This window comes from Anneissia japonica, unplaced genomic scaffold, assembly GCF_011630105.1.
Source record: "Anneissia japonica isolate Jap-2015-1 unplaced genomic scaffold, ASM1163010v1 scaffold6792_len961167_cov158, whole genome shotgun sequence".
Taxonomy (NCBI): domain Eukaryota; kingdom Metazoa; phylum Echinodermata; class Crinoidea; order Comatulida; family Comatulidae; genus Anneissia; species Anneissia japonica.
In genome coordinates this window covers 916847-936336 of record NW_022701523.1, presented here as the reverse complement: position 1 = coordinate 936336, position 19490 = coordinate 916847, and the positions used below count along the sequence as shown (strand labels likewise).

General features: G+C 34.5%; 2 protein-coding genes across 2 annotated transcripts in view; both read left to right on the top strand.

Annotated features, from left to right (window-relative positions):
- LOC117103598 (sulfotransferase 1C4-like) overlaps positions 1-4586 on the top strand; it is a 9268-nt gene extending 4682 nt beyond the window's left edge. The window contains exons 2-3 of the mRNA XM_033244179.1: positions 159-333; positions 3506-4586. Of these exons, the coding sequence (XP_033100070.1) occupies positions 159-333; positions 3506-3636 (306 nt within the window). The 3' untranslated portion in view covers positions 3637-4586. The remainder of the gene's footprint in view (positions 1-158; positions 334-3505) is intronic.
- Positions 4587-5834: 1248 nt separating this feature from the next.
- Positions 5835-19175, top strand: LOC117103575 (sulfotransferase 1E1-like). The gene is made up of 7 exons (XM_033244156.1): positions 5835-6582; positions 9004-9194; positions 11347-11579; positions 13300-13438; positions 13625-13719; positions 17762-17936; positions 18489-19175. The coding sequence occupies exons 2-7, from the start codon at positions 9008-9010 to the stop codon at positions 18617-18619; spliced, it is 960 nt and encodes a 319-aa protein (XP_033100047.1). The 5' UTR covers positions 5835-6582; positions 9004-9007; the 3' UTR covers positions 18620-19175.
- Positions 19176-19490: the final 315 nt, after the last annotated feature.

The following is a 19490-nucleotide window of genomic DNA, read 5'->3' as shown; positions in this document are numbered from 1 at the left end:
TATTTGACATTAATTATGTCATCATCATTCCTGATGATGACATAATTAATGTCGAAATATTGAATCCCAACACGATGGCGTGTATTTCAATACTTGGGGTATGTATTATACTTTCTTAAGTAAATTTATGTTACAATGCTGAATAATTATCAATATAGGACCTTCGAGGCGCAGTAACCAAAATATGTGACCATATTGGAAAGAAGTTATCTGACGAGGCCCTCCACAAAACTGTTGATCATTGTACTTTCGAGAAAATGAGTCAAAACCCAATGGCAAATTTTACAGGTCTCGAAGACTTTGATCAAAATATATCCAAGTTTATGAGAAAAGGTAACACCAACTAACATCATCAAACTTATGCCATTCTTAAACTAATAATTGACGGCTTTACTCCCAACTAGTATCGGATTGTTGATGCAACAGATCAAAAGATGCACACACGCTATGTTCGCAAGCTGAGATGACGGTCCATGGTGGCCAAACTTGTCGATCAAGTTGTGCGAGTCGTGATGGAGCTGCAATTATTGTCAATATTGAAGCAACGTATGGGCTGATTTTTTATTTATTATGCAAATTAAGCAAGATTGTTGCATATACGGAAGCGCAGGAGGTTTAATTTGAAAAATGTATTAGCCTAGCACGTTGCCAGCAAAGGTTATAGGCCTAGCTGACCACAGAATTGGTAGTTAAGGCCTTTAATCCAAACTCAAATTCGGTGTTGTTTACGCTGGCGACTCCGACTCCGGTGTGCATCCTGGTCGTTCAACGCTGGATGTGTCCCTCACATCGAACTTGTTTGGCCAGAAAAGTAAACCGGAGCCTGTTAGTCACATTGGAGAAAGTAGATAGGGTACCTGGACGATTGAATATTTATGATATTTAATTTTTTAAACCATGTTGGAACATGATAGTAAAGATGTAAAGATGCCCTGCACCCTCATAACCTATACTGCCCCAAGCAAATTTTGTTTTCGTAGGTAATTTTGGTAAAACTTCTTGACTTTTCATAACTCTTCATATAAAACATATTTTGTGCATGGACTACTTTCGAGTCTGTTTCAGGCCATGGTCAGCCTAATATCAGTTGCTTACATTATTATTCATGCCTGGCGAATTTAAATAGATCAATTTCGTCGTGTTTTTCTAAAAAGTGCTAAATTTTTTATTCTCATTCTCCCATTTCAGCGCCCCCTCAAACCTGGCGCCCGGGGCACGTGCCCCCTTGAACCCCTCCCCATAGGTACGCCAATGACAGCTCCCACTGACGTCTCGGTCGAGAAATACGGTTAGCTGAAACTTTTTTCGCAAATCTGATTACAAAATCATATCGAAATTTTACGTTCCACTTCTGACACTGAGTTGTGCTTCGCACACGCCGCTGAGGGCGGCGTTCAGGGAACCCCGTGTTGAGCGAAGTCTACGACACAGTGGAGTTCCCTTACTCCACTGCTGAAAATACAGTATAGGCCTAGGGCCTACCCTTCTTCGAAAATCTTGATCTCTTTCTGTCTGATGTTTATCATCATGTAATTGTTGTTTTCCGAATAGTAAATTTAGGCGAATCTAATACAATTCAGATTCAATTGCGTAAATTAAATCTCTGGTTTCATATTTTGCATTCAGTTAAATACAAGGCCCATACAAATGTGAAAACTCTAGGTTCTATCGCGATAATGTACAGAATAACTGATATCAGACTGACCATGGACTGACACAGACTTGAAAGTACCGCATGCGCAAAATAGGTTCTTTAAGAAGAGTTGTGAATAATTCATGGCATTTTACCAAACTTACCTACGAAACAAATAATTACCTTCTCCAAATGTCTAGCACCCCCACAGCCTATACTGCCACAAAAAACAGCTTATGTTTCTCGACTCCTTTAGCATGCTTGTAATGTTTTTTTTTATATATAGCAATTCAAATTTGTGGAGATTACAAATAGAACAAAAATAATGAGTCTAACCATTTATAATTAGACTAATTAGTCTCATTTAGATCAACGGCGGCGGAAGCGGGAGCCTGGGGGGCTATGCCCCCAACTTTTTCTACTAGGGGCCTCCCTCCAAATCTACTTTTGTGACTGCTCCCAGCACCAGTGACATATTATTATTATTATTATTATTATTATTATTATTATTATTATTATAAAATATAGTTTTATGTTTTCATTTTCTAACTAACATTACAAGTTCCCATTTTGAGTTGAGCAACCAAATGTTGATTGACGTTCCCTTTAAACCCACCATCGAACATGAAGAAAAAAGAATGGAATCGCCCGCCTTCGTGAATTATGTGTTTATAAATAGGGTGGAGGTAGGCACACTTTATAGAGCGATACTGTAGTTAATGTGTTATAGGGTGTAAAAAAAGTATTGAATAAAAAATCTTTCGAATAACAAACATCTTTCGCTTGACATTTAGGAATTAGTTATTTGTGAAACAAAACCATAGGCTATGTCAAGTGTTATATATTGAACAGTGGCGGATTCAAGGAGGAGCCAATCAGCACGGGACGCGCGCACGGGACCCCAACCTCCTAATTTTTAAAATTATATAAAAAAAATTGAGAAATCAGACAAAATTGTATTCAACTTTTAATGTGAGAGTGTCATTTCCGGGCCTCTAGAAGTGCCATAATCATAATAACTCCAACCTTTGTGGGGCTGAGTTAGGTGGACACTGTATTTGCACATGACCTCCCCCACCCCTGGTTCCCCTATATTTCGACTTCCTACACCTGCCACAGCTGGAGTATCATTTCTGGGCTAATATATAATGGTAATTTTTATCCATTTTATTCATTGAGATCGTCGAATCAATCTTTACTTCGAATTTGTTCGAAAATCAGTGGCAGATTTAAGGGTGGGGGCCTAAATTTCATTTTTTTTTTTTTAAATGGAGATTAGGCCTATATAACAGAAAACTATATATTAAGTCTGAGAGTGCAATTTCCGGCCATCTAGAGGTGCCATAATCACTAATTTTCTCTCAGCCCCAACCATGGGGGGGGGGGGGGCTGAGGTGATATAGGTCCCAGTGGCGGGTTCAAGGGGCCCAGCCGGCCCGTTCCCCTTCCTTAAATTGTTCAATTAAAAAAAAAATGAGATTTTAAAGAAAATTATATTCAAATTTTATGTCTGGAACTGCAATCTCCAGGCTGCCATCTATAGGTGCCATAATCACAAATAAATAAATAAAATTCACCAAACTTCGTCAAATAGCAGTAGCTTTCAGGGGGTTTTGCACCATGACCCTCCACTGGGGGCCCCTTGGCGGCCACCTGACCCCCAGTCTAGATGCTCGCATAATGGACCTTATGAAACCTCCCCCCGCCCACCACATTAAAAAACGTTCCGCCACCGTTGATTTAGATAGCAATTATATCGATGTTCTTCAATTTCACTTTCTATTTAGACTTTATGGGGGTGTGGCCTAATATTAATCTTGGTACCGGTATATAAGTGATGATTGTTGTTATGCGTATTTTATTGTTATTCAGGTTGCGTTGGTGATTGGATGAATCACTTTACAGTTGCGCAGAACAAACTTATAGATGCAGTATTGAAAGATGCATTGAATAGTTCGGGATTGGAGTTTGACTACGAACCGACAGAAGTTGATGAACAGTAACATGCAAAAAGGGTCTAAATAGAAAAATAATGCAATATTTTTTATAAACAAGAGGCTAAATTATGTCAACTAAAGATAAAAACCACGCACAAATTATTTAAATATTGACAAAAAAATGACTTATGTTTGGTTCTTTTAAGAAATAATATAGTGTTGCGGATTTGATTTTAAAATTGCTGATTGGCAATCAAGCCGTCGAACGTTTCCAATATCTTGGTAGGCCTATCAAGATTTATACATCGCTTTGTTAGATTGCACATGTGAACAAACTACATGTCTCTTTTTGATTATTGTGATTTTCTTTGAGAATATTGAAAATAGTTATGTGGATAAATTACCAAAAAAGCAGAATATAGCAGTACGAGTTATTGCTAATGCTGATCAAAGCCTAAAGTCAGAATTAATCTGGTAGAAAGAAAAATTAATTTTAGGAAACAGTGACATGTTTATTGATATTGTATTGTCTTTTAGGATAACGGTATATTGTATTTTTTTTTTTTTTTTTTTTTTTTGTGATTCAATTTAATTTCATTGGGTTCCATGGGAGAAAAATAATTTTATTGAAGAAGTAACATAGTTTATACAATAATCCAAAAGATAAGTGCGCTCTCTATTTTGCAGCCATGGCTTGAGTCCCATGGATGCATGCCATGACCATCTACAGTGGTGTAAAGTATTTTGAGTCAATTGTGATGAAAACAGCATGCTGATAATACTGTAATTTTAATATTTATATTGTAGCAGATGATGCTTAAGTAGCTCTGCTAGAGATTGATACGCGCGCCAAATAAGATGACATTAATATTATTATTATCATCATCATCATCATCATCATCCGCACCGGAAGCTTCTAACTAGTGCGTCTACAGAGGGAGAATGATCACTGGAAATGTATCTTAAAAAGTAATATACAGATAAATAAATATTGGGCACATTGCTAAAGCCAACGATTTAAACGTCTCTTCTCTTCCGAAAATGTTGTCTTTTATTATTACAGTGACTTGGGCGGATGCAGGATTTGGCAGTAGGGGGGTGCGTGCAAAAATTTAAGGAAATACGGTAGTACCTGTAGATGGCCGGAAATGACACTTTTATATAGTAAAATTCATCATCACATCACTATTTTATAGTTAAAGTATCAGCGATTTTCGGCAACCACGAATAGCTAATTAGTATGTTTAATGTAGGCCAGGCCTACATATTATAAAATTTAAATACATTCTCTTTGATGTATCAAATGGTTGGGGCCGAGGTGAGAACATTTGAGAAAAGAGTACCTTTAGATGGCCGGCCGGAAATGACACTTTTATACAGTAAAATTCACCATTATCTCACAATCCTTATTTAGTCTAGATGAATCGCAGGCATATTTCTCATGATCTGTATTCAGGGATTTTTCGCAACAGAGATCTAATTCATACCAGTGATGTGCCATAGAAAATAAAACTAAAGAAATACTTTCTTTGATGTATTTAATATACTCGACCTACCTAAAATCCGTTTAAATAGTACAATTCATCATCATCACATCACCATTATAATATAGTCAAAATGAAGCGCCAACAAATTCTCATGATCTTTTATCAGCTATTTTCGGCAACCATAGATATCTAATTAATATGTGTGATGTACGTTACCATAGAAAGTAAAACTTACAAAAAATTTGGGGAAATACAATTTGGGGAAATTGTACCTCTAGGTTGCGATGATGATGGATCTTACTATATTAGAGTGTAATATTATGACACTCTTATATAGTAAAATCATCATCATCGATCTAATTAATCGTTGTGAAGTACCATAGAAAATACTACTTCATGTGCCGAAACCCAATCTTATCTTTGCACGCTTTTTCTTATACTTCTCAAATTATAATAAAGACACGCGCACTCGAATCGAGTATTATACGTAATTCAGATGTTCTTGAGCAGATAAACAGGTATCTTGCTAAAAAACAAGATGTACTATGGCTGTACAGCGCTCTTTCGTTAAAACATGGGTCATTTATGCATTTATATTAACAATTTTCAGGCATAAGGAAAAGTGAAGGGATCAACCCTTCCCCTTTAAAAAAATATATGTGAGGGGACGTTTACAGGGGTGGCGCCAGCTCCCCCCCCCCACCCCATTGGAGAGAAAACCACACAATTCGTGGGGGAGAAAACAAATTATAAGTATTTTGTACATATTAGTAGATTCTAAAATCGAATAAATAAGCCTTTGAAACCTTTAATTTGTCAAAATTTCGGGGGATTCGCTCCGAGGATTACTTTCGAGGCATTTTAAAGCGACGTTTCACCACGCCCACTTTGTTCTAGTCTGAAAAATTTTTCCTCTCGTCGAGGACATCGGCTGCCCGTCGGGGACTGACCTGGGACACCCCGTTGGGCAAATCCTGGCGCCACCCATTGACGTATATCCCTTCCCCATGATCCGCGCCCACGTTTGCGTGAGTGTTCACCATCTCAGTACAAACATGGTTGGGACTGAGGTGCGAAAATTGTATAATAATATAGATCTCTGGGTGCCCGGGTGTACCTTAAAACTATCACCAATAATTCATATCAATAATATATTACAAAACTTATTTTTCCTAATACAATTTAAGGTTGTGCGATCGCACCTTCTCCATCCCCTCCCCCCACTGCATCCGCCCCAATGCTGTACTTACTACGTTGTTACAGACTGTATAGTCACAGATTTAGGCAATGTCTTATCTTTCGCTTTCGACATTCAAATCACTATTTATTCAAGATAGAAACAGCGTTGTGCACTTGCGTGACCTAAAGCCGTTTGCCAGTTTGCAGTAGTAGTCTTTGATTTGTACGTCTAACGCGATTGGACGATTCGTTTACAATGAACCCCCTTGTTATAAAAACAACTCACGTTGCCGACAAAAATCACCTCATTGTTTACAAGTAACATCGGAGCACCATCGGCAGATAGGTGAGTGCAGACTATTACATATTTAAAACCGAAAGGTCCACTGATTAAGTTTATATAAGATAGTATAATACATACTCCAAGTATTGCTATGTCTATTATGTGAGTACTTGGGAATATACTCCATGCAAAGGCCCTATATCTGGTGTATATTCTATTCAATTAGGATCTCTTATTTGATACTTTTTGGCTCAAAAAAGACAGTATATATTTAAACCCAAACCTAGAAATACGTTGTAGTTGGTACTATGTTGAAAATCATAATTGTTTTTGTTATTTTAAACCAAGCACAATTGTGGTTGGAGGGCAAAAATACTTTAAATAAAAATGCAAACATACCGTACTTAAACATGCAGTAAGGAATTTAAATGAACATTAACAATATGTTTTCTCCTAGCAATTATTCTAGAAGTTCTGTAAGAATACTAGCTCATTTCACTAACATGAATGTTTGACCTATCTACTACCAAATTAACTTAAAGTTAAGAGCTGAAAAATATTAAAAATAATATTAAAATTTAAAAAAAAAATTAATCTGTCTGGAAGTGCCTAAAAAATGAAACGTCGTAAGACCATGCAAAGGTTACCAATCCCAGGTACTGAGATCATGCGATGCATAGTATTGCTTGTTTTTTTTTTTTGTTTTTTTTGTGTGTGTGTGTATAAATTATACCCGTGAATTGAGTAATTGTATATTTTAAAGGTCAGTGACCTCATCTAACATAAAAAGAAATGCGATACAAGTATTCGAAAAGTATTCATTTTAATAGTTCTACCAGGAGGGGTCGATTTTCGCGACGGAAGGTGGATAAATGTCCCGGATGAGACAATAACGGAACCGGTATAACAACGGGCTATGCCGCCTGAAGCTTTAACAATTTAGGGATTTGAAATGGTTATTTAATAGACGTTACAATCTCATAGTTTGCAAAAATAACATTGGATGTTACCCCGACTAATGTTGTTGCACTCATGACCGTTAATGGCGGTATCCCTGGTTCATTAGCCCACCTGGCAGAAACTTTTTTCTATGTTGACTGATATGAGTAGAGTAAAGTAAAGTACAGTGCGATGTCGTACGAGGGTATAGCAATGGTATTACGTTTATAACACTGATATCATTGAAATGTGTAAACCAATAAAAAACCTATACAAACAAGATTTAAATATCAATCAATGATCATACTACAATGTCATCGGTCAAACCTAATATAAACAAGTAAAAATAGCATATCAGTTGTTGTGCTAGGGGTAGAGATATATTTTTAGGTATTGATAAAAGGTTATCACTTCGGATAGCCTAGGCTAACAAATTAAGAACCCCTAAACTGCATGTCGCATTTAAGGCATGTCGTGACGAAATGCTTAAGTTGTCGCACAGTCCAGTATTGAGTAAATGAGCTATAAAATATGGGAGCTCAAAACATTGCCTAAAATTCCAAATTTGTTTTTTCACTATAGATCAACAGTTAATTGTCTTATTAATCATGTCCCAAAGTATTGGTTCTGGAAGTAGTTAACAAATCGTTTATTTAACATTATTTTGGTAGTTCATTCTATTAAACAATATATGCAAAAATAACTTTAAAAGGCAAATACTCAAAATCATGTTTATCTTGACTCTAGAGTACTGTATTTTCACTTTCCAATAACTTAGGCTTGATATGTCCAATTTGAATGAATGACCCCTCATTTTAAAGATCACATACTCAGGTATTTGAAAATACCAATAACTTGAATTTCAATTTTTGCTACAACTTAGAAATTTTGCCACAACATCCCTCATTTAGCTAAGACTCGTGATAGCCACCGTGTGTGCTAAGTTCTGAATCATGGAGCAGTGACGTACTGTACGAAGAGACTCTGGCCCACAGCCCCTGGGTTAGGTTTTGAGCCCTTAGGAGCTCATAGCTGTTACGTTACTGCAATGGAGACTTTGTGTTCCTGATTTTATAACATAAAGTCATATACTGTTTACATCGTGCTGTGGTTCAGAAATATACGTTTCAGATAGTGGATTATCTCCCGGTGTACCTCCTCATTCATCCCAATAGGCGGGCGGATACAGCAGTCCCCAGGTATTGAAACTTTTAAGAGGGAGATTTAATGTCATATTTAAACAACATTTTTATGTATATATTTTTTGAAAGTTGAATATTGTGTAAATTAGTTTACGCTATTATAGCTAACAGCCAATGTGATCAATGACTCAAAATGTTTCCTATAGTAAAGAGGGTTGGATTGTTGGATGAAACTGATCCGATCATTTCATTAGGGGTGAGCATAACAATGGTTTCACAATATATGACAACACACCAAATATTAGGACTATTTTACTTTTACTGAGCAATAGGCCTGGTAATAATTTTACTCTATTCACTGTTTAAAACGAGAATTATTTTCTTCTACATTACAAAAATCTAGAACCATGGAAACAGAGAAATCACTCAAATCAGCAACTGAGCATCCTGACATCGAGTTCCAGGCTGGATCAGGTATCCATGTCTATGAAGGCGTTCCCTATCCGTGGTTTGTTCACGCCGTCACATTGGACGCTTTGAAAACATTCGAGGTTAGAAATGATGACGTGTACGTTATTTCCTTTCCAAAATCAGGTAAGATGTGATAGAAGTGATTGTAAATACCGGTATGTCTAAAAGATTTCTAGCAATATTATTAGCTGTTAAAATTGATGTAAAATATAATTGGCAGTTGTACCTAATGCACTTAATGTAGGTACCGGTTCAATGGATTCGTCTATTTGATATTTAAACGACTTTTCAAAACTTGTGAAGGTCATGATATCTGGCCAACTGTTTACTTTAAACTATAACGGTATTGCAGTGTAGGCCTACATTGGACTGTTGCCCCCTCAATGTTCATCTGATTTTAGAAATTGTGAATTTATGTTTTAAATCTAAATATGGAACATACCTCATTCTATTTGAACCATGGTAGTTGTGATTGGCATTGTTTACACTTTCGTTTCTGTTTTCCGACACAAAATATATTAAATGAATATTGACACTCTGGTTGTCCTAATAAATGCATTGAAACGCCAGTGGAACGATCTCTTAGCACATTAAAATTGGATATGAGGGTTTTTAAAAATATGATTCGTTTTACTGAGGCCTAAATCTAAATTGCAACCACTGGTAAAATCTACATAATCGAGCTTCTAACTATTTAATAAAGTTTGAAACATCATGCATTTAATTATTCTGTGCTCCTAAAAATCATTTGGCCAAAACAAAAAGCATGTTTTTAACTTATATTATTCTCACTAACTACTTAATAGGATGCAAGCATGATTACAAAACTATTGATTAAGAAAATGAAACTATAAAGTTGCAGTATGGTTTGAGTTATCAAAGCAAATAAGGAAAGAGATATTTGCATTTTTGCCTGTCAAATACGCACAAAGAAGTCAGGTTTCTTGTAATTAAGACATCAAAAGGAACACATACTGTACAATTTGTTATAGTATATAACATGATGACGTTATTCTCACTAACTACTTAATAGGATGCAAACATGATTACAAAACTATTGATTAAGAAAATGAAACTATAAAGTTGCAGTATGGTTTGAGTTATCAAGCAAATAAGGAAAGAGATATTTGCATTTTTGCCTGTCAAAAACGCACAAAGAAGTCAGGTTTCTTGAAATTAAGACATCAAAAGGAACACATACTGTACAACTTGTTATATTATAACATCTTTCCGATATTTTTTAACGCTGGTTCATATACAGTCTATCATTTAACAAATACGAGCAGACGACAGGCTTATGTAACTTTCTTTATGGCCTATCTTTCAATTATACTACTCTGAGTAAGGAATACCTTTTGTAAGTTACATCGTTTCGCCCTCACAATTATATAAGAAATACTAGGCCGATATTTAAGAACATACTTTTATTATAAAGGTTTTTCCCTACTTGTCTCGTTTAAAATAACATAATAATTTGACTCATAAAATAATAATTTTACACCAAGTTTATAAAATATTATAAAACGAGGAAACGTGTTTGTATAAAATCAACACTCGAGATTATAATAAATTGTGTTAGTAAGGTGGAATTGAACGTAACTCTGTTTTACTGTACAATTCTAATAACTATCAAAATAACAATAATTGTAAAATCCAGTTTTGAATGTAGGCCTATATAGTAAACAAACATTTAAATTCTACATTTATAAGTTTTTCTTTAATTTACAAAGAAAAATAATGGCGGTAACTTAAAGTGTATGTAAAATCATCTGCCCAATAATGTGATTTATTATACATTAAACAACCTTATTGTCATTGCTGTGCTTCATAAACATTTATCAAGTTCGGTAATCGATATCAAATTATGAAACGTATTAGGCTTCCACGTTGACACAAGGATAGATGTCTTGTTGTAGAGCAGGAAATCATTTCGTCTTTGCTCAGTACCGCCTCATTATAAACTACTTTTATAAATTTAAAAACATTCAACATACACTTTTATTACAACTGGTGTAGAAAATGGGGAGGGTTTGCACAGGTTAGACGCAGGTAAAACAGGAGTATTCAAAGGCAGATCAACACATCCCATTGGTACATCCTGAATGAAAGGACGAAACTGAAACGCAATATTACCAATATGAAAGTTAAATAATTAAAGTTTCAATGATGTGTAAACTTTTAGGGTTATAGGAAAGGCCAGGCATTTCATTCGGCAAAAATCGTACCGATTACAGCTTGTTAATAAAGTTTCAATAATGTATGTTTTTTTTTACAGGAACAACTTGGTTGCAAGAGATTATATCAATGATTTACTATAATGGTGACGTAGAAAAGATAACATCAATTCACGTAGAGGAAAGAGTGCCACACCTTGAGATGAGTACGGCTAAACCTGGAAACATCTTGTACAAGAAAATTGCTAACATGCCACGTGATAAACCAAGACTTATCAAAACTCACATGGCATTTGATACAATGCCAGCTAACTTCCACAAAAAGAACGCAAAGGTAAATGAACATAAAGAACATAAAGAACGATTACATAAACATCAATGGTAAAATAATTAAGAAAATTAGCAATATTAATAACATGTCAATGGTTTAATGTATCTCTTGGAGTATAATTAACCTTGTCGGGCAGCAAATAAAGTAAACTACAAAATATAATCATATAAATAAAGACCTAAGTTTCAGGTGGTATTAAAGTTGACTTAACAATTGGATTAGATTTATTTGGTGTAAATACCAAGGATAGTCCGCAAAAGTCTAGAAGACGACTTATTTCCATTATTTTCCTTCAAATCGACAGTACCCCTGCAGACCGTACCCTACCCTTTTCCGTAGAGTGTACTGCGTTCTTTAACGTGCACATGGGCCACAAAATGTACACGGGACCAACGGCTTAAACGTCACATCTGAAAGACGGTGCGCTATTGTAACTTGTATTTGAGCCCTCCAGTTGATACACAATAAGAGGCAGCGATGGGAATTGAACCGGGGACCTATATATCTCTACGGTTCAGCTCACACACAATGGTTACCACCAGATTAGCCGACTGATCTAAGCTGCTCTAATACTGAGCTTATCTCAGTGAAAATGACGCTGATACTTATCATGATGATGAAGATAGTAATGACAATAATAAATATGGTGGGTGGTTGTAATGGTTAGGATGACGGTTTTACAGGTTATGATTATTATGATAGTAACGACGATGATAATGATTGTGATAATTGTAATGTTAAGATAGTCATTATTAGATTTATGATGTTGAAACTCAAAGTGGTGTTGTTGTAATGATGTTTACTACGATGATAGTCCTACAGAATTGTAGTAATAATGATAAAACTTTCTAAATGTAAAAGAGTGAAAAGACCGACATGTAATTCAAGGCTAATTCTAATAGAATTAGAATGAATGTAAAAGAAGTGACATTTTATTATCCAGTATTTATAGAATATCAATCACTCATTACCATGGGTGGCGCCAGGACCTGCCCGACGGAGGGGCTAAAGGCCCCGACGGGGGGGGGGCGCTAGTGGAGCGAATCGAGTCTCACTTGGCTGGGGCCAGGGGGCCGCCTAGGGCATCCGGTGGGGGTCCAGGGGCCCCCTGGAAGCCACGGATATTTGATGAATTATGGCGAATTTGTATTACTTATTTGATAGGCATCGAGTTACTATAATATGACTTCCAACCACCATGAGGCTATCTAAATGAGCATTTGTCATAACAGAACGCAAATTATTTTTAATTAGTCTCATTGAATTATTATTATTATTATTATTATTGTTATTATTATTATTATTATTATTATTATTATTATTATTATTATTAATATTGTTATTGTGGTTGTTGTTGTGATGAAAAGTTAACACCAACGATATGGTGGCTAAACGAATATTACATGTAAATATATTTTTTTTTATTTGTTTGTTCCCCGACAAAATTTATCGTCTTCCCCGGCGGTGGGGCTATGCTTCTCCGACGGGGGGCTATGCTTCCACGACGGGGGGCTATAGCCCCCAGACCCCTTTGGCGCCACCCCTGCTCATTACGTTTTTTACTCGGGAAAGAGTAATATTAGAGTGAGCGTTTAATATTTATATTTTTCTTGCAATTAGTGTACAATTATACTTTTAAACTTGTTAAAAATAATTATAATAAAATAAAAAGCTACTGTGGCTAAAATATTGACAATTTTAAAAAATACATTTTAAAAAACAGGCAATCTACGTTGCAAGAAACTATAAAGACATCTGTGTTTCGGCGTTCCATTTCTTAAGGATGTTTACAGCTTACACGGACGACCAAAGAATGAGTAGTTGGGAAGACTTTCTGCTCAAAATGATGATTCCAATGCAATGTAAGCATGCCTTGATTAAGATACAACGCTTTTCTATAACTTTGGTTTACGCTAGATTTAAAATTTGATTTAAAACCGAAGCACACTGCGCGGACGGTCGTCGACCGACGCGATTTCATTAAGAACGCAACGCGACGAGAAGCGTGGAATATTTAAATTTAAATTTTGTTTATGTTAAACTAATAGCTCCGTATGGATCTTGGGTACATCACGTGACCAGCTGGTGGGAGAATCGTCATGATAAAAAGGTTCTTTTCTTGAAGTACGAGGATATGAAGCGAGTAAGTAAACATTTTTAAACGATCGAAAGTGTTTAAAATTAATAGAAGTTAAGCATTTTGGGTGAAGGTGTGCCTCTTAGATCACGGAATGGAATTTGTGTGGATGAGAATATTAATTGTGGCGATGATAATGATGCTGTTGATGTCGATATTGGTAATAATACTAACGATACCCAAAATGATGAAATTAACGGTATATACGTTAACAATAATGTTGATGGAGATGATGAATATATGGATAATGATTCATATGAAGATGATATATATGAATACAGTGATATTGAGTTTGATGATATTAATGATGACGAATTGGATGAAGAATATAAGTGCAATTATAGGCATACACTACCTGGATTTACTAATTATACCTCCGCTTATGACAAATGTGCGAATAGGTTAAAACATAGCGATGGTTTTACAGTTGGTCATATTAATGTTAGAAGTCTAGTAAATAAGGTTGATGAAATAGGTTTTCTATTTTTCAAAACTAAACTTGATGTATTATGTATCTCTGAAACCTTGGTTAATTGCTGATGTTAGTGATAATCTTGTAAACATAGATGGTTATAGTGTAATTAGAAGAGATAGGGAAAAGAATATTATTAATGGAAAGAAAAATAGGTGGTGGAGTATGTTTATATATTAAAGATAAAATTCCTTATATTGAAAGAAATTACTTTAACACCCTTTCTAACATGGAAGCAATATGGGTTGAAATCCCTAACAAACATAATGAAAATATGCTTGTGGGATCTTTATATCGTCCCCCTAAGGCTAAAAAGTCTTACATCATTCTTACTATACAAAAGTTCGAGAAGGTTGCAAATGAAAATTAAAAAAAAAAAAACAGTCCTTTTGGGAGATTTCAGTATGTCAATTATAACCTAAATATAGACCTGAATTCAAATCCTATAAATCAAATAGAGAATATGTTTGCACTCAGACAACTAATAAATAAATCAACACGTATTACAAAAGCCACTGCAACATGTATTGATCAGATTCTTACTTAAATTTCAGATTGCCATATTATTTACACAGAAGTTGCAAAAATTTCACTTAGTGATCATTATTTCATTTATACGTGCATTAAAATACTAAATATCATTAAGGAACAAAGAACAATTACATTTAGAAAATTTAAACACTCCAATACAGATTTATTCATAAATAGCCTGAGCAGCTCAAGTATTCTGTCAACTAATAATAATAATTATAGTGATATTGATGTATACTGGAATGAATGGAGGGATTCCTTTTTAAAATATATGTAGGCCCTAATAAACATGCTCCTTTAAAAACAATGCGTGTTTAAGATCGTTTTACTCCTTGGATGAGCCCAGATATAATACAACTTATGTATGAAAGAGACCACGAAAAGCATCTTTCTGATAAATATAGGAGTGATATCCATTTAAACAAATATCGTAAACTACGTAACTTAGTAACAAGCAAAATTCGGAAAGCAAAATTAAATTACTTTGATAATGTTGAAAACAGATACAAAAATAACTATAAAAAATATGGGAGGAACTAGGCAGAACTATAGGGAAGGATTAAAATAGAAATAGTTTGTACCCTGACCTAAATTATGAAAGCTTTAATATTTTTTCTCAAGTATTGAAAAGGAAATTTCTAAATCTTTTGTTACTACACCTGAATGGAAACATCCTTTATGTATCCGCAAATTAAATTTTAACATGATAGCATTTGAAAATACCCTATCAGGTCTGTCCGAAAGCAGTAATTTGGATCTTCTGAATTTTTATTCAAAATTGCTTAGTATTGCCTCCCAATATATTGCAAGATATCTTTACTCTATAATAAATGTGTCTATTAGTCTGCGTATTGTTCCTGAGGATTAGAACTCGCAAAAACAACACCTATCTATAAAGGTAGTGGATGTAAGCAGACAAAGACTAACTATAGACCCTTCTCCGTGGTTTGCCATATATCAAAAATTGTTGAAAGAGAAATACAAAATCAAGTAGTTAATTATCTAAACGAAAATGATCTCATAAGTGTACATCAATATGTCTTCAGAAAATACCACTCCATGTATCTCCAGGATCATGTAGCATATATGCGGATGATGTTGTCATCTACACTACTGACAAATCAGTAGAAAATATCAATATCAAATTAAAATCAATAGTGAATAATGTCGCAAATTGGTATAAATTTAATAAATTACTTGTAAATTCTAGCAAAACCAAACTTTTTTTAAACTTATGTTATAAAAAATAGAAATGTTCGCCCTTTTTCCTCTTTGAATATTCATGTTGGTAATGACACTATTGATGAGGTAAAAATACATCCGTTATTTAGGACTTCAAATTGATGAAAACCTTACCTGGAATGACCATATTCGAAAATTAAATAAAACTATTGGGTACAAAATTAACATTCTAAATAAATTGGCGGAAACACTAAATGAATCTTTTCTAAATATTCTTTATGGAAGTACAATACAACCATGTATGTACTATGCAATCTCAGTGTGGGGAACTACGTCAGGCCAAAAGAAAAACATTCTATTAAAGCTACAAAAACGAGCTGCTAAAATAGTTAAAAATAATTTTGATTTTATAATTTTTCGTGGAATTGATGTTATTTAGCAAAATAATTGGAAACTTTTTGATAAACGTAGAGATTACGCCCTAGCATGTTTAATGTACAAATGTATAAATGGTGTTGCACCTTCCCCCTTATGTAATGATATAGAAATGGTTGTTGACCGACATGGATATCCTACGAGATACGCTCACTCGCTTAACGTTTTCCCCCCAATTCCAAATTGCTCTGTAATGAATGGCTCTATAAAAATCTCTGGAGCAAAAGTTAGGAACAAAATCCCAACCAGAATTCAAAAATGTCAATTTCTTAATTTAGTCAAGATTACTTATAAGAAACACATTTTCTGATTATCACAATTCATTTCCTTATATATTTTCTTTGTCTATGTTTTTAACATTTAATCTCGGCCCTGAAACTCAGAATTGAAGTACCAGGATGGTGTCCAGTGGGGGATAGTTTTTAGCATTGTTTAATTAGGTTTGTAGTCAAGATAAAAGTTGTGATCCCAGTCCCGAAACCTTGACTCAGAAATACCCCGATGGTGTCCGGCGGGGGATAGTTTCTACTATTTTTATCTATTAAAGTAATTGTACAGTATTTGTCCTACCTTGTAATCCCCGCCCCGAAACCTTGACTCAGAAATACCGGATTGGTGTCCGGCAGGGGATAGTTTTTACCATATATTAGTTAAGTTGTAGTTAGGCCTAACCTTGAGCCAAAATTCCTGGTCCCGAAACATTGACTCTGAAGTACCGGGTTGATGTCCGGCGGGGGATACTTTTCCACCAACGTTTTTACTATTGTTTATTTTATTGTACTGTGCTGGTTAATTTTTGTTGTTGTTATTTTACTGTGTTTTTGCAGGACCATATTGTAAAACAGCGGTAAGATCTCGCCAGTATAAGTTATCCTGCCTAAAGATGTTTGAAATTAAAAAATAAAATAAAATGAAAGTAAATAAAAAAAAAAACGGAAAATTTCGTTTTTCCCAAACTATCTTGGTTCTCAAGACAATCTACATACTCCAAACCGATGTGAGTTAAGTTGGGCCGTGATTTAATTATTAATAAAGGTACTAATGTGTGAAATGAAGGCAAGCGTGTCTATTTGTTTTTCTAATTTTGCATAAATAAAGTCAGCCTTTTTCCCTAATATGCCAATAATGTGGGACTTTTTAGATTGTGGTCCTAGATAACTTTTTAAATAGTACCAATTATTATGGTTACAAATTGTTCCAAAATGGGATCCAAAATGAGGAGGCCTACTTGAAAATAAGTTCACTCTTTAATCATTTAAAAACTGTTTGGAATGCCTGTCTACTTGGCATTAATAGTAAATAACATGTAAGAGTGTAGAGACAATTGTTCAAAATGTCATCATTTCTGAAAAATTGCAGCTACAACAACATAGATTTTGAAAAATTGGCTCAGACAGATGTTATACACACTTTAAATTGACATTATAGGATCTTCGCGGAGCCGTAATAAAGATTTGCGACCATCTAGGAAAGAAGTTGTCTGAAGAAGCCCTCCAGAAGACCGTTGACCAGTGCACATTCAAGAAAATGAGCAAGAATCCAATGGCAAATTTTACAGGTCTCAAGGACTTTGACCTAAATGTATCCAAATTTATGAGGAAAGGTAAATCAAGAAGTCATGAAGTTTGAGCCGTCGGAGTGTCATTTAAAATCTTGATAGTATTCCACGGTCGGCAATAACATTTTGGTGCTGTTCTAAAATTAATTACGCATTATATTCACATAGCCGAAATTGGATCGATATGGTTTGGTTATGTAGCGAGTATATAAATATATATTTTTTAAACTGAATTTTTCGATTTTCTTATACAACGTAATAATCCACCTGTTAAACATAAACATACAAAAAATAGAAAGGAATGAACTGACAAATTTCATACATCAGTTACATCTTGAACTTCAGTATTCGAGTACAACATGGGTAAAGGTCTGCAATAGTAATTGTCGGTTATAATATATTTGTACATATAAAAAAAGTGGATGCCTGAGGAATAATGATGTATAATTAATTTCTGTGGCATACACACAGACAGAGATGGTGTGTTTTAATTCATTCATTGATTTCCACTAAACGATAATATTACATTATTTTCTGAGCATAACACCGAGTATAAAAATGATAACTGTTTCTGCACGTTTTTTTATAATAATTCAGGTGGCGTTGGCGATTGGATGAATCATTTCACGGTTGCGCAGAACAAACTAATGGATTCTGTATTGAGAGATGGACTGAAAGGAACTGGACTGGAGTTCGAGTACGAACCGACGGAAGTCGAGCAAAAGTGAATTGTGTAAATACGGGTCTTTAAAAACACATGTCAGCATTTTTAAAGACAACGACAAAGAAGTAAAGGAAAAGAAAACAACAAACAAAAACTCAAAATACAATAAGCCTGAGTTATGAAAAGTCTGTTGTTTAAACCAAAATGAAAAAAAAAATACTATTCAGAAAAGTTCTAAAAATAACTGGCAGTCTGAGACTCACCCTAGTTATGACGTCAAAGGTCGATAACATAGTCACACATACATATTTGATTTTTAAATACCTATGTGTATTAATGTTTAATGAGAAAAACTTGTAATAACCGTAACTTGTAATAATTAATCTTCAATTTAAAGGCACCAATTAATAGAGACTAGTAGGCAATACATATCAAGTTCCAGGACATTAATATATCATATGTATACCTAAACTTATACAAAAATAGCACGCAATTAAAAGGCATGATGATCATGAGACTTATATTAGTATAATTAATTATTTAGTATTTGGTTATGTAGCTTATATTGATATGGATATTGATATGAATTGAATAAATTTATAATTTCTGTTGTCGATGAAGCTTTTTTTTTGTTATTTTTTAGTATACTGCGCTTGCATTTTTCTGTAAAATAAAATGTGTAAGGTTAATGTCAATAGAGACCCTCGGCTAACGGAGTTTATAACATGTGACATCTTTAAGGTTACTTCTATTAGACTATTGGTTAATGATGACTTGTTGATTGCTTTTTTTTCATATTTATCTTTCATATTGAAAATGTGCTGCCCCTAACTTTATAATCACTTTAACTACCGTCTTCCTAATGTAAATATTACTCTCTTTACCATGGCTTACTCTCTATTTAATTTGTCTTTGCACAACAAACTGTTGTGTGT

Excerpts from the sequence above, each read along its gene's own strand:
- LOC117103575 (XM_033244156.1), top strand. The coding sequence starts at position 9,008 with ATGGAAACAGAGAAATCACTCAAATCAGCAACTGAGCATCCTGACATC. Across the intron at positions 11,580-13,299 it reads TCCACAAAAAGAACGCAAAG|GCAATCTACGTTGCAAGAAA; the intron begins GTAAATGAACAT and ends TTTAAAAAACAG. Across the intron at positions 13,439-13,624 it reads AATGATGATTCCAATGCAAT|CTCCGTATGGATCTTGGGTA; the intron begins GTAAGCATGCCT and ends TTAAACTAATAG.